Here is a 16,437-nt window from a genome sequence, read left to right on the forward strand (position 1 = left end):
AAGTATCATCAAGTCATTCCATGATGACGTGAGGGCTACTGTTCAGAACAATGGCAGCTTATCAGAACCCTTTGCTATTCGTAGTGGAGTCAGTCAAGGATGCGTGTTGGCCCCAACATTATTCGGCGGCATCTTCTCTCTGCTATTGAAGCACATGCTTGGGACGTCGACAGAAGGCATCTACATGCACACCAGGTCTGATGGGCGGTTGTTCAATCCTACGCGCCTGAGAGCAAGAACAAAGGCGTGAAAGATATTAATACATGACATGCTCTTTGCCAATGACGCTGCTATAACCTCACACACCAAACAGCAACTGCAAACTCTCATGGACCGCATCTCTAAGGCATGCAAGGACTTTGGGCTTACCATCAACCTAAAGAAAACAAATGTCCTTGCCCAGAATGTAGTGGAGACACCAGTCATTACCATCAACAAATATGATCTAGAAGTGGTCCACGAGTTCACATACTTGGGGCCAACCATTAGCAACACTCTCCCTCGATGCTGTAATCAATAGGCGTATCGGCAAAGAAGCATCGATTCTTGCTCGACTCTCCTCATGGGTCTGGAAGAAACCGAAACTTGCTACAAAGACCAAGACTGCCTTGTATGATGCATGCGTTATCAGCACCTCCTGTATGGCAGCGAGATTTGGACCATCTACTCCAAGCAGGAGAGGAAACTCAGTTGTTTCACCTGTACAGTCTTCGCCATATCCTCAGCATCACTTGGAGAGACAAAATCCCAAACTCTGAGGTCCTCTCCTGCGCTGGACTTCCCACAATGTTCACGCTTTTAAGGCAACGCAGACTGCGCTGACTGGGCCACGTCTGTTGTATGAAGGATGGTAGACTGCCAAAGGACATCCTTTACGGAGAACTAGCAACAGGCAAAAGGAACATTGGTAGGCCCCGGCTTCACTTCAAGGACTTCTGCAAGCGCGACATGAAAGCCTTAAAAAATCAACACAGACTGCTGGGAGGATACAGCAGATGACCACAACAAATGGCGAGGTCCTCTTCAGCAACACCTGGAGCAAGGCGAAAGAGTGATCCTGAGTCATTTTGAGGAGCGGAGAGCTAAACGGAGAGCACAGCAGACAACAATTCCAAGATGCTCTACACGTGCAGCAACTGTGGCAGAGCCTACTGTTCCAGGATCAGCCTCAATAGCCGCAGTCGACGCTGCTCGACAAACCAGTGACTACTAGAGGTGAAGTACCCATGGTGGACCACGACCAATGGAGGCCACACACAAGATCATGAGAGGTACAGATAGGATGAAAGCGAGTAGTCTTTTTCAAAGTGGGGTGATTTAAAAACAAGCGAGCAAAAGTTTACGATCTGAAGGGAGAGATTTAAAAGGGATATCGGGAGCAGCTTCTTCATGTAAAGGTCGGTGCATATTTCAAAATGAGCCGCTAGAAATCGTGGTAGAGGAGGCAGATTACCTACATTTAAAAGCTGTTGAGATAATGACGTGGTTAAGAGTGGTTTAGACAGCTATGCAGATGGAACCAACTCACTGAGTAATACAGCATGAAGCATTTGGGCCAAAGGTCCTGTTTCCATGCTGTAATGACTGTATGAACTCATGAAGTTGCTCACTTTCCATTTTTGTTGAACTGCAAGAACAGTGTGTGACTCTGTGAGAATAAAAAACTGCATAATAGCAAGAATTGCCACTGCAGCTCCATCAGCCTACTCTGCCATTAAAAATTACGGGCAGTCGTCTGTCTCAACTTCAGTTTCCTGTTTGTTGTCTTGTATCTCTTAACTCCCCTCTGGGAACATTTTAAGACATCAATGTTTGAAATGGCCACTTGGGAAAAATATTCTGCCAAGCACAGGCTTCAGTTTTTAAGGCATAATTTTTAGCACTTCTTTACTCATTCTGCCGAAGATTAGGGGGTTGTTTTATGTTACAGTATTTTATCTCCATCCCCTTATCTAATATTAAGCTGTAAAACATTTATCCAAAGTTGAAAGAGTAGTTTTAATCTGACGGTTTCTCTGCTGCATCAGTTTTGAGTATATTTCTCTTAGTTTAGCTCTATTAATTGACAAGAAAATATTTTAGTAGCTAACTGGATGTCTCTAAGTTTGTGATTGATGTGTAAATATGGTTTCTTTGAAGTTTTCATTATTTTCTATTTTTTATTTGTCACTTTATATAGGTTGAAAATCTAGAAGATTTTTTAAATGATCCTATCTTGAAGCACACTTTGATCAGGAGTCTGCCACAGCCTATGAGGCAACAACTTCTTTATAAGCGGTAAGACATACCAAATTAATTTTCAAAATTCATACAGATCTCTAATTGTAAAGGCTTTCTCACAGTCAATGAATGATTGAATTAGCCTAAAAAACTGGTTTTTTAATGTATGCTTCCCTTAGAAGAAAAATTCTCTTAAAAGAAAACTTTTCTCGGCACAAATTCTTTGGAAAAAATGTTCCTATTATAGGACTTGTAGTACTCCGTCTCTCAGCCCTCTCTGGCCCATTATGCCGCTGTCATTTATGACAGCAGTGAAGGTCCACCATCTCTAGCAGTGTTAAGGACTTCCTTCATCGAATTTAGTAGTTTGAGGGGTACTGTCAGTCACGCAAGACCCAGATGGAGACTTAAGAAAACCATCACTCTCAGTTGTAGAGAAATTCTTCATTGCTGTTTCCAGAACAATTTTATTTTACCAGCCAGGGTTGTTAGCCCTGAACTGAACCCTCGAACCTGGAGGACCAATGGACCACTCTTAGCCTGTCCTCTACCTTTTGACCTGTTTGGCATGGTTGACCTACCAAGAGCCAAAGCATGAAGCCCTGACTCCAGCCAACATAGCTCTCTGGGTCATTGAGGCATGTAAGCCTACAAACTATGACAAGGTTGTGGTCCTCTTGGAGGGCAGAACATCTCTAATACAGTTTGGGTTTTTTTCTTCACACTAGTCACTTCTGTGGTCTCGCTGCTTGAGTTTGCCCATGCAGACATCATCCAGCTCATCTGATTTAAGCTAAATTAGTGTTGTGTTATAAGTGTTATAGAATAAGTGTTATGTTATAGAACTTCAGTTTAGCTGAAAATTCCTCCAGTGGAATATAACTGGTTTGCATGCCAAAGCATTTTTTAGTTAATATACATTGCTGAAGTAGGCAGTGCATTCTGTAATTAAGTTTGGACATATTTGAAATTATATAGGAAATCTTAATCTATTGAATGTTGAATGATCTATTAAAATTACCTTTCATTGAGCAGAAATACTTATCAGCATGTTTTGTGTAATGAATGGAACTTGGAATATTGTGGCTAGTTGCTGAAATAATGCATTGAATTACTATAGATCATGTTAGGTGTGGAGATATGAGATTCTTGAACGTTAAAGGCTTGTTAATTGAAAGCAACTAACAATATTATCTTCAGTGTAAATATTTTCCATTGATGTTGACAGGAGATACATATTTTCCTTCTTTGAGAGTCTGCAACGTCTTTGTTACATGGGATTATTACAGTTTGGTCCAACTGAAAAGTTTCAGGAGAAAGATCAGGTAGGCATTCAGTGAGATGGACTGTTGGTTGCTGACTCCAAATAACATGCACAAAATGCTGGAAGAACTTGCTCAAGCAGCATCTGTGGAAGGGAATAAACTTGATGCTTCAGGCTGAGACCCTTCATCAGGACTCAGCCCAAAGAGTCTCAACTCAAAACGTTGACTCTTTATTCTCCTCCATAGATGCTACCTGACCTGCTGAGTTCCTCCAGCAGTTTGTATGTGTTACTCAAGAGTTCCAGCACCTGCAGAATCTCTTTTGAGTCTATATCTCCAAGTAAAATGTGTGGTTCTTGAGCCATCATTTGTGAGAACCCTAATGACTAAGTGGGCTAGATAATTTAGTTTCAGATTCTCATCATCGTAAAGGTCTCTTGACAAGTTGCTCTTTTCTTGAGGTTGAAATGGTGTTTCTCTGGACAACGATCATGAACATTACCTCACACAATGCACTATCCATTTGCAGGAGGAAGTTCATAATGCTACTGGGTCAAAATACATCAGTTTTATTTTTTGAGGAGAAAAAATGAATTGCAAATCACTCTCAGTACTTGATGTCTGGTATCTGTCTTCCCGGAAGACATTAACTGAGCATAATTGAAAAGACTTCACAGGCTTACAAAAGAAGTCTGATATATATTCCTTTTAATACAGTGGAAAACCACTTACCTGGAAATGCTCATTAAATTGCTGTAGAATTAGTCTGGATGATGAGCAGATAAATCCCATTTTGAAAGTTTATACCTGCATTTGTACTGTTACCTTGAACCTAGTTACCTAGAGTCATGGTAGCTTGTAATATACTATATTTTAATATGCTTAATAATCATGTTATTGTAAATGTAGTGTAAGAATAAGAATCTAACTAAAGTTGTATCCCTTCATTTTTACCATTGACTGATTGATAACACTGGAAAAACAACAGATCAAATTGAAACAAACAGTTCTGCAGTCATGAAATCCTCAACCTAATAGCTGATTTGCCAGATTTCTCAGAGTTAATGGGTTAAATGCTTTAAGTAATGTTCAGGAGAAACAGTACACCAAAAATGTAGACTTTGTGTGTGACCATAGTTTGTATAAAACAAAATGTGAATCTGTAAACTCACCACTGATTCTTCATTTTATTAATCCAGATTTTCATTTATGTGAAAAAGAATGCCATGATTGTTGATACTACCAGTTGTGATCCACACTATAATTTGGCCAGAAGCAGCAGGCCATTTGAAAATCGATGCTATGCTCTAAATAGTATGCAAGATGTAGAAAGCTTCTGGTTTGACCTGATGTGCGTTTGTCTGAATACACCACTAGGTAAGCATTTTTATGAATTTGCTGAAGTTCAAAATAGTGTTGATTAATCAGAAGTTTGATTATAATGGATGCTGAAGCAATCCTGATAAAGTGTTTCGGCCGGAAACAGCGACTGTTTATTCCTCTCTGTAGATGCTGTAATGCATCAAATAATAACTGAAGCCAATCCATGCAGTCTGGGACTGAACCAGAAGTTTTGTCATTTCCTCTTGTATAAACCCAGAGCTTTGCCCTTGTCTTATTGTTATTCTAGGTAAATGGACTCCTGTAACATTTAGCTCTTCATTGAAAGATAATTTTACAGTGGTGTCAATATAAATATCTGATACGGTTCTCACAACTTGAGCATGGAAGTACAAGTGATCTTTTACAGTACTACTTTTAAGGCCAGAGGGCTATATCTTCTATCCAACACACACAAGATGCTGGAGGAAATCAAGTCAGGCTGCATCTAGGGAGCAAAATAAACGGTTAACGTTTCAGGCCAAGACCGAGGGACCTCGGCCCAAAACATCAATTATTTATTCCTCTCCATAGATGCTGCTTGACCTGTTGAGTTCCTCCAGTGTTTTCTGTGTGTGGTGCTCTGGATTTCAGCATCTGTAGAATCTCTTGTGTTAATAATTTTTTCAAATGTCTTCCAAACAAATGGGTGAGATCTTGCTCACAGAGTCCCTCACCTGGTGTCTGTAATTACCTAAGATGCTTGCATGCCGTTGTCCTGCAGTATGTCTTCCAGTGGCATCAGTACTTCCAGTGGCGAGATGGCTTCACCTCTGAAAAGGCAGTGAACCTCCTCTCCATCTTTAGTTGTAAAAGCTGCAATTTCTGAGTTTTTGAAAGCCTAAAACAGATTTTAACTAAAAGCTCTAAGCTAATGTAACTTTAAGAATGTAACTTTGCCTCCTAATTTGAAATGCTAGAATCTCCTCTGAAATTAATGGAGTGTAGGATGCCGCTTCAGGAGTTGTTGGTAAATTCTTGGCAAAATTGGTCACTTCCACTGGGCTTCATGTGGGAAAGATTAATGGATTTGGGCTTTTAAATCTGTTATTTTATTAACACCTTTCCATCACTGTTTCACAGTGCATACAAGATTTCCCAGGATTTATTCCCATTCAAAAGACTAAATGATAACAGTCCTGTCAAAACTGCCCACGTAAACAAGTCTTTTGTTTAAATTGGCCAAAAGCAGATTCATAATCCAGCTCTCTACTCATCCTGTAAAGACCATCACCATGGAATTTTAGGATTGCAGGCTGCCTGAATCTACACCTGGTGGGGTTGCTCTCGTAAGTTTTCACTGTTTATTCATGTATCCCTCACAAGGTACAGCAAATCCAGATTTACTTATCTCAGGTACTTGGAAAACTACAGTGAAATGCGTTAGCAACCAACACATTCAGGAAGTCCACAAATGTTACCACACATTCCAACACCAACATGGTGTGCCCACAGTATTCAGCAGAGCAGAACAAGTAGTAGCAACAAGACAACAACATAACAAGCCCCTTATCTGCCTCCCACCCATTCACAGGTACAGACAAGACTCTGACCCTAGGGCAGGCAGCCTCTGAGCCCCCACTCCTTGGCCTCGGACTCTCAGACTTGTAGACGTCAGACTTCCAACTCCGGACCCACCTTGTCTGATCCTTCAATTTTTTTTTTAAGCGTGTCGCACCAGACAGTCAGCCATTCTTGTCTGGCGCATGGTGTCAGGATTGGTCTCCTTTACGATTAACTGGGTCACGATATGAACATTCCTGACTCAACCCTTGATTTCTTACGAGGCCGAGTAGCTAGCTCGACGCTCGACCCGGCACGGATAGAAAGCGTGCTCGGTGGTGGCCCGACTTGGATTCGAACTCAGGAGCCTTCGCTCTGGAGTCCAGCGCTGATGCCATTGTGCCACCAGCCAGCCTGATCCTAATAACTCCTGATTCAGCAAATTAGATTGGAAACCGGTGTTGCTTCTTTGTTTAGTAGTAGAAAGAGTAATACAGTAAGCAGCATGGACAGATCTGAAGATAGTTGTAACCTAAGTGATCTTGAATGTTCTTGCATGTTTTATTTATTTATTTGTTTATTCATTTGTTCATCTATTTATTATTTTTCTTTTTGTATTTGCACTGTTTGTGTCTTTTGCACACAAAGTCCAAATTGGTCTTTCATTGATACTGTTATGGATTTACTGAGTATGCCTACAAGAAAATGAATCTCAGAGTTGTATATGTACTTTGATAATAGGTTTACTTTGAGCTTTGAGTTTATTGCTATACATGTTTTGGCCACACGGTGTCACTATCTGTCTAAAGGAAATAAAAGAATTTAGAGTTGATTCAGTGAGATTTCTGGCAAAGTTTTATCAGAAAATATAAGGGACAGACCTATATCAGAATAGAATTGTTAAAGCTGCATTGCTTTTTTAATCCATTATCACAAATTGGAATTTGTACCTGATTTCAATTCATATGTTGTCTTGTTTTTTAAAAAATCCCTTGAGTTTGTAAGTTCTGCACTTTTTTATTTACAGGTGTCATACGGGTTCCTCGCTTAAATAAAGGTGGCCAGACAGCTGCTGAGGGAGCAGAAGACTCTGTGCTTAACCCGGAGATAGATCAGGACGCAACTGCAAAGAACTCCATGGAGAACAGATGTTCCCTGCTGGAATATGCAACGTGCGTTTTGGTCCTTGTACATACCAAGTCAATAATACTGGATTAATTAATAACAGTATCTTATTCAATTTACTTGTTATTCCTTTCTCTTTCCACCTGTGAGCTGGTTGTTTTCCTGAAAAATTAGATAATTTAACTGCAAAACAATTTATCTTTTTATGTTTTCTTTCCTCCTGCACTTTATCCCTTTGTATTTGTCTCTTTCCCTACTCTGTGCCTGTTCTCTTTTTGCACACCCTTCCATCTCCCAGCCTCTTTCATGCTCTCTGTTCATTTTCTTGCTTGTCATTATTGAGCAGTTAGCTGCTTTTAGTGATTTGTTTTCTTAATCCCTCTAGGGGTAGTCGGAAATTGATGGAAGACGGGAAACTTCCGGGTGACGGTCTTGGAGCAGGAGGCCTCGATTCTAGTTTCTTTGGACATCTGAAGCGAAACTGGATCTGGACCAGTTATATTATGAACAATGCTAAAAAGGTAGATATAAACAGAAGTAGCTGGATCTGTTTTTAAAAATATGTTGATCTTAATTGGGAGGCAGGGGAGAGTCATTGTAGTGTAACGCTTTACAGCACCAGCAACCTGGGTTCAATTCCACTGCTACTTGTGAGGAGAGTGTATATTCTCCCGGTGACCATGTGGGGGTTTTCTCTAGGTCAGGGGTTCCCAGCCCCTGACCTAGACCCCTCAGTTGATGGTAAGGCTCCATGGCATATTTTTTAAAAAAAGTTGGGAACCCCTGCTCTAGGTGCTCCGGTTTCCTCCCAGTTTCATGACATGTGGGTTGATAGGTTAATTGGTCATGTGGGGGTAATTGGATAATTTGAGCTGGAAGAGCCTACTAGCCTGCTACATCTTGAAATAAGTACTCCATGAAACTTACTGTCAGAAAAAATTATCATTGCTGCGACAGAGAGCAGATTTGATCAGGACTCCCAAAAGACTGGATGAATGCTGAGGGAAAGTAGCTTGTGGGAATTTGATGAGCTGAGGGCTAACCCACTGTGCCTTATTGACTACAGGTCCTTCCCCAGCTTATGAGCCCTCTATGTACAACCTGTACATACAGACAAGCTTTTGGGAGACCAAGTAGGCATGGCCTGCCAGCTGCTGCAAGGCTGTGGACATCTTCTGCTCTGTCGGAGGTGTTCACAATCATTTAAATGTGATTGCACAACAGCACCTCTACTTCCTCAGGAGTCTGCAGAGGTTTGGCATGTCATCAAAACCTTGGGAAGCTTTTATAGATGAATGGTGGAAGGTGTGCTGACTGAATGCATTACAGCCTGGTATGGGAACATCAATGCCTTTGAGCAGAAAATCCTAGTGGATTCGGCCCATTACATCGTGGGTAAAGCCCTCCCGACCATTGAGCATATCTTCATGAAACCTAAAAAGGCAACATCTATCATCAAAGATCCTCATCACTCAGGCCGTGCTCTTTTCTCCCTGCTGCCATCAGGTGGAAGGTACAAGTGCCTCAGGACTCTCACCACCAGGTTAAGGAACAGTTACTACCCCTCAACCCTCAGGCTCTTGAACAAAACGGGATAACTACACTCATTCTATTTCTGGTATTCCCCCAACTGATGGTCTCAGTTTAAGGAGTTTTTATCGTGTTATTTAATGCTCGTTATTTATTGCTATTTATTTCTATTTGCATTTGCACAGTTTGTTGGTCACTGAATCTGTTTAAATTTAAGTTAGCCCGTAAGAAAAAAATCTTAGGGTTATATGTGATGACATGTATGTACTCTGATATGTGTAAATTTTACTTTGAATAGTCACATTTCCACATATGAACTGATCAAGTTAGAAACAGTTCACAGGAATGGAGCCCTGTCATCACCTGGCAAAGACAAGTAAATGAGCAGGGTTTGTTTTTATTATTACCGGTATAAATCATACTGCTAATTCAATTTTGCTTTTGCAGAGCCTCAGTGTCCCTGAGAGCAGCACAATGCGATTACAGAGTTTCCTTAACAAGCATTCTCTTCCTCTTGCAGTTGCAGGTAAAGTATTTATCTTTCAGATGAAACTATCTGTAGTTCTGGTTTTTTACTGCATACTTGCATGAATCTGTGAGTAGTGTTAGTGCTAAAGTGGATTAATAGCTCATGTCTCCTGATATCATGAAATATTGAAGTGAGCTTGCAATATGAGGTCAGCGTGGCATAAAACTTTAAGCAACACACACACAAAATGCTGGAGGAACTCAGCTTCTGTGGAGAAGAGTAAACAGTCGACGCTTCGGTCTGAGACCCTTTATCAGGACTGGAGGAAAAAGATGAGAAGTCAGAGTAAGAAGGTGAGGGGAGGGGAGGAAGAAACACAAGGTAAGAAATACTTCAGGTGATAGCTGAAGCCAGGAGGGGAGGCAAAGAGATGAAGCAAAGTGCTGGGAAGTTGTTTGGTGAAAGAGATAAAGGCTAAAGAAGGAGGAACCTGATAGGAGAGGGCAAAAGCCATGGAAGAAAGGGAAGTGGAGGAGTGCCATAGGGAGGTGATTGGCAGCTAAGGAGATAGAGTGAGAGGGGGAAATGAGAATGGGGAATGGTGAAGATGGGGGTTGAGGAACATTACTGGAGGTTTGAGAAATCGATGTTCATGCCATCAGGTTGGAGGCTACCCAGATGGAATATAAGGTGTTGCTCCTCTAACCTGAGTGTTGCCTCATCGCGGCAGTAGAGGAAGCCATGGACTAAGATGTCGGAATGGGAAGTGAAATTAAAATGGGTGGCCTCTGGGAGATCCCACTTTATCTGGCAGAGAGAGCATAGGTGCTCGGCGAAGTGGTCTCCTTGTTTATGATAAAACTTTAAGTTGTAGTTTCAATTTTATGTATTTAAGAAAATTAAATTCAACAATAGGACATAGAATACTACAGCAAAGTACAGGTCTTTTGGCACACAATGTTGTGACAATCTTATAACCTACTCTAAGATCAATCTACTCCTTCCCTCCTACATATTTTCCTAATTTATTTGCCTCTACCACCATCCTTGGTAGGGCATTCCACACACCCATGACTCTATGATTTAAAAAAAACTTACCTCTGACATCCACCTTATACTTTCCTCCAATCATCTTAAAATTGTATCCCCTTATATTAGCCATTTCAACCCTGGAAAGAGACTCAGGCAATCCACTTGATCTATAGCTCTATCATCTTGTTCACCTATTAAACTAACATTATTCTGTGCAAACACCAGCTTAATATTGACATGATAACAGAGAGGGTGGGAGATCATTTATAGCTTATTTCTTAATCAAATTTAGTTAATGCACATTTTTACTATATTTCTTTGAAGGCCATTTCCAGACTGTGATGGCTCATGGGGCAATTTTGTTCCCCATTAATTTTCCCTGTAACATATTCTCCCCATGTTCCCATCAAACTTTTGCCGTGCCTCCAGAATTGACCATAACACCCTGCATGTCTTTGGAATGTGACGCGAAACTGAAAAACACAGAGGGAACCCATGCCATAAAAGGGCGAACACGCAAACTCAGTGCAAGCAGAATCAAAGATCGGGATTGAACATGGGTCACTGAAGCTGTACCAGGCATCTTTAAATAGCAAGCTGTCCACATATTCTTTTTTTTAACATAATTGCAATTACGTTATCCTTCATCAGTTAAATGTCCATTTAAAGTTGAAGTAGTATAACTGCATGGCACTGCACTGATAAATATTCATTACTTTAATCTATTTGAATGCTTTTCTTAATATTGAGAATAGTAATCAGTAGGCAAGTTACTAATAAGCAACAAGTTAGTGGGCAAATGATAAATGCTGCTGTATGCTTTTTTAAAAAAAAAACATTTTTGTAATTATTATTGTTTTCCATAATTTTCTTGACACTATTTTGGAAGATAGGAACATTATAAACAAGGTATTTTGTGCTGCTTAATGTTTCAGCTTTCTTTCTGGGATTTACTTTGATACAGGAAACAAGTTCAATATGTTAGGGATGCTCAGGTCTGTACAGGGACCCCTTACCAGGGATAAGGAAGAAATCCAAATTGAAAAAGAGAGCAACATTGGTCGAAACAAGCGAGTAGCTGGCGGAAAAGGGCAGAAACGAAAACGACCTGAAAAGGAGAGTGGGAAGAAAACAAGAAAAAAGAAGAAGAAAGGTGAGGGTTTCATCACTGTGATCTTTGTCCCACTAAGTGTCTTCCTTTAAAGACTGAGGAACAGTTGTAATATTGACTTCTAGAGCACTTTTTAGTGTATTAATTTTTTTGACATTTGGTCCTTGCCACCTAAGCCAGCATTTTTGCCCTGAGCTACACCTCAGTGCTGTTCGGAGGGAATTCCAGGGTTTTGACCCAATGCTGATGAAGGAACAATGGTAAATTTCCCAAATTGGGGTGGTCTAAGACTTGGAGGGGAATCTGCAGCTGGTGGTTTCCTGTGCATCTGAAGCCCTTGTCCTGAAGAACTGTGAGATGTCGTCAGCTAATCCTCGGTATGTGACTAGTCCCTTTTTTTAGATGGTGGACATTAGTATAAAAGGGTGCTGGATGCTCAGTGCAGACTCGGTGGCTTGTTTCCATTCTGTATGGCTGACCATCCACAGAAAATTCCATACATTCCCTCCACCACCAGCGCAGAATGGCTGCTGCATCTACCAGTACAAAATCGATTACCATTGCATGCCGACTGTTCTGACAGCATCTCCCAGGGTGTAGGTGTCATCCCTTGGAGGACATGGAGTTTTACAGCAGTCCTTTGAGAGGGAAGAATTGTAAACCGATTTTGCCTTGTTTTTGATACCCCAGTTCGGGGGGGGGGGGGGGGTGGAGAGAAAGGTTTTGACTACCTACCTTATCAGTTTTCTTAAGCCCATTACCTATACTGGGGCTTAGGTTGCCAATAGCAGCTCGCCAGAACCCTCTGTCCTGAGCGGAAGGGGTAGTTTCTGCTTTGACCACACAACTTCGTAAGTCTTTTACTTGAAGGTCCTTCCTCTCCCAGGGATGAGGTCTTTGGAACTTCTGTTGCCGTTTCTGTAGCTCTGGGTTTTTTGTGGGATGGGGTTCCTAACTGTGTGCCCAACCCTCTTCCTTTTGCAGCTGACCTGGGACCATCCACGGCGGAGTTTATCTCATCTATGCCTCTCATAAACACGAGAAATTCTGTAGATGCTGGAAATCCAGAGCAACACACACAAAATGCTGTGGGAGCTCAGCAGGTCAGGCAGCATCAATGGAGAAGAATACACAGTTGATGTTTCAGGCCAAGACCCTTCTTCTGGACTGGAAAGGAAGGGGGAGAATCCAGAATAAGGTGGTTGTGGGGGGGGGGGGGGGGGGTAAGGAGTACAAGCTGGCAGGTGACAGATGAGACCAGGTGAGGGGGAAGGCTGATGGGTAAAGGAGAGGGGCTGAATTGAGAAACTGGGAGGTGATTGGTGGAAGAGGTAAAAGGCTGAAGAATAAAGAATCTGATGGGAGAGGAGAGTGGACCATGGGAGAAAGGGAAGGAGGAGGGGCAGAGGGAGGATGGGTAGGTGAGCAGAAGAGAAAGGGTTAGGAGAGGAATGAAAAAAGAGAGAAGGGGGAGGGGCAGCATCAATGGAGGGGAATAAACAGCTGATAATTGGGCCAAGACCCATCGTTATGACTGGAAAGAAAGGGCGAAGAAGCTAAAGTAAAGTGGGGAGGGTAAGGAGTACTGAGTTCCTCCATCATTTTGTGTGTATTGCTATGCCTCTCATAACCTTATAACTCGTATTAGTTCACGCCTCAACCACCTTCAATACAGAGGCTTTGGCTCCCGTGGTTGCACAATTATTCTTAATAAAGCTGGTGGAAGTTCTCATTTCTAGTAATGGTTCTTCACTGATACCTGCAGAGGAAGCTCCACAACAGGGGAAGGCAAAACGGTTTCGTTTCACAGACGACGCGGATAAGAGTGCACTGCGTCGTATGACCAAACTCCGCGTAACCTGGACTGCACAGGAAGACAGTCTGCTCATGCTTTGCCGAGTAGCCAGCCACGTACTCAACAAAAAAGTAAGCAATTAAACACATTTTCTTTCTAAAATGATAAAGTAGCAAAATATTAATGGTTCGATCTGTTGCAGTCCAAATTAGCAATACAGGTGCATCTGCTATAACGTGCTAGTTGCTTTCCCAAGAAACATAAGACAATCATGTCAATGGGAAAAGTAGGGTTAGGGACTGGAGCACTTCAGGCTCGGATTAACAGTTATTCTTCTGCAGGATTTTCAAAAGTAAAGTTTTAATTGTTAAAGGTTTATTTTGTTACTGAAAGCTTAACAATAGTAAGGGTTTTATATCACATGATTTTAATGGAGTATCTTTGTGCACGTATAAATAGAAGTAAAAGCTTTTGAATTGGCCTGCTGTTGTGAATTGGCTGTCTGTGTTCCTAAAGCACAGTGGTGTTTGATTACTGTGGGAGTTTAAGTGCCCCCCCATCCCCTGAGATAGGTTTTTTTTTCTCTGTTCCGCAATTCCAAAGTAACTCATAGGTGTTTCTCTAGTTCCTGACTGAAATCACATTATAACCAGTCGGACCTGTATAATACAAATAGTGTTCCCTGATTCATCAATCTTCAAAAAGATAAAAACCTTCAGGTGAAATCTCCATGAATGCACGTTTGTTTAATTTTGGAAACAAAATCTGTTTTTGCATTTAGGTGAAAGGACCTTTTGTTCCTTGGCAAACGGTCAGAGATGTCTTGCACGATTATTTTGAAGAGGCTTTGGATAAAACCTCTCTTGCTGTGGGCCGTAGATCTCGCTACATCCTCAAGAATCCCCAGACAATGCTTAATTACAGGTGAGGCCACTGCTTTGGAGCTATAAATGCTGATAAAGTACAGCCACAAGAAGAGCTGAAGCATAATATGGAAATCACTGCTTAGATGATTTAAGGGATTGGTTTTGGAAATGATCCATTTGGTGTTTTAGTTCGGCACAAGGCTTCTCCTTTTTATCTACCAAATTAAGCCAGCATTGTTCCATCTTGTACTTTTATTCTGCCCATGGTTTTTTTTCTTACGGTTGCAATCATGTATTTTATAGGATTCTGTTGTCATGAGATATATACATTTAATCCTTAAATTTTGTTGAATTAATATTGCATGCATCAATTAGTCTTCATTGATTGATTGTGACTAAAGAACGCATTCTTTTCACAAAGATTTGGCATGACATCTCAAACTTTGAAAAACTTCTGTAGATCTGTAACAGAGATCTGCATCACAGTCTGGTATCGAAACACCCATGCCCTTGAATGGAAAATCATACAGAGTGTAACGGAAATGGCCCAGTTCATAATTGGTAAAGTACTCCTCACCACTGAGCACATCTACATGAAACACTATTGCAGGAAAGCAACATCCATCATCAGGGACCCCCCCCCCCCCCACCCCCAACCAGAACATGTTCTCTTCTCACTGCTGCCATCAGGAAGAAGGTGCAAGAGCCTCAGAACTCGCACCAGGTTCAGAAACAGCTCCAATCCCTCAACCATCCGGTTCTTGAACCAAAGGGGATAACTTCACTTGCCCCATCATTGGAAATGTTCCCACAACCACTGTTAAGGACTGCTTATCTCATGTTTGTTTGTTTGTTTATTTTTTTTTGTATTTGCATTGTTTGTGTTTTTTTGCACACTGGTTGAACACCCAAGTTAGTGTGGTCTGTCATCGATTACTCCATTAGGGATTTATTGAGTATGTTCTCAAGAAAATGTCAGGGTTGTACATGGAGACTTGTACAGTATGTACTTTGATAGTTTTCTTTGAACTTAGTATTTTTTTTGTTCCTTTCATATTAGCAATTGCAAATAGCTCTCATCCTTTTGATTTAAATGACAAAACAGTGTTCAATTATGATGCATGGTAGTGTAGCAGTTAACGTAATGGTATTACAGCACAAATGATAAGGGTTCAGTTCCCACCACAGTTTGTAAGGAGTTAATACATTCTCTCTGTGACTCTGTGGATTACCTTCGGGTGCTACTTCTTCCTCCCAAATTCCAAAGACGTACAGGTTAGGGTTAAAAAGTTGCGGGCATGCTATGTTACGCTGGAAACCTGGCGACGCTTGCAGGCAGCCCCGGCACATCCTCAGACTGTGTTGGTCGTTGACACAAATGATGCGTTTCACAGTAGGTTTTGATGTATGTGACAAATAAAGCTAATTTTGTATAATTAAAGAGCAGCTAATTTTGTGTAACTGTTCTTTTCAACCCAATTTACTGTTATTTTTGCTGTAGAATTTATGTCATTCTTGCCTGGACTTCTCACTTGTAGCAGGAGAAAGCAGGCAAATTGACCTCTTCAGATAAATGAAATTGTGCAATCATGCGATTCTAAATGGGCTTAGTTCTGCAGCACAAAGCTGATCTCGTTTCAGTGTCAGGCCTGGTAGTGTGAGCAAAGTGACACTGGTGAATTTTGAGAGCAAACACGAGGAAATCTGCAGATGCTGGAAATTCAAACAACAACACACACAAAATGCTGGTGGAACACAGCAGGCTAGGCAGCATCTATAGGGAGATGCTGCCTGGCCTGCTGTGTTCTACCAGCATTTTGTGTGTGTTGTTGTCTGGTGAATTTTGACTCTGCATCTGCACTCAGTGGCCACTTTATTAGACACACCTGTATACCTGCTCATTAATGCAAATATCTAATCAGCCAATCATGTGGCGGCAACTCAGTGCACAAAAGCATTCAGACATGGTCAAGAGGTTCAGTTCTTGTTCAGACCAAACATCAGAATGGGGAAGGAAATGTGACCTAGGTGATTTTGACTGTGGAATTATTGTTGGTGCCAGCCAGCATGATTTGAGTATCTCAGAAACTGCTAGGATTTTCAAGCACATCACTCTCCAGAATTTACAGAAAATGGTGTGG

General features: G+C 41.3%; 1 protein-coding gene across 1 annotated transcript in view; it reads left to right on the forward strand.

Moving 5' to 3' along the window:
• Positions 1 to 16,437, forward strand: part of gtf3c1 (general transcription factor IIIC subunit 1) — an 82,355-nt gene that overhangs the window by 32,657 nt on the left and 33,261 nt on the right. Inside the window, exons 17-25 of the mRNA XM_073060279.1 lie at positions 2,180 to 2,277; positions 3,449 to 3,545; positions 4,685 to 4,862; positions 7,396 to 7,540; positions 7,879 to 8,014; positions 9,471 to 9,549; positions 11,489 to 11,677; positions 13,401 to 13,561; positions 14,212 to 14,354. Coding sequence (XP_072916380.1) covers positions 2,180 to 2,277; positions 3,449 to 3,545; positions 4,685 to 4,862; positions 7,396 to 7,540; positions 7,879 to 8,014; positions 9,471 to 9,549; positions 11,489 to 11,677; positions 13,401 to 13,561; positions 14,212 to 14,354 — 1,226 coding nt within the window. The remainder of the gene's footprint in view (positions 1 to 2,179; positions 2,278 to 3,448; positions 3,546 to 4,684; positions 4,863 to 7,395; positions 7,541 to 7,878; positions 8,015 to 9,470; positions 9,550 to 11,488; positions 11,678 to 13,400; positions 13,562 to 14,211; positions 14,355 to 16,437) is intronic.

This window comes from Hemitrygon akajei, chromosome 11 (assembly GCF_048418815.1).
Source record: "Hemitrygon akajei chromosome 11, sHemAka1.3, whole genome shotgun sequence".
NCBI classification, from domain to species: domain Eukaryota; kingdom Metazoa; phylum Chordata; class Chondrichthyes; order Myliobatiformes; family Dasyatidae; genus Hemitrygon; species Hemitrygon akajei.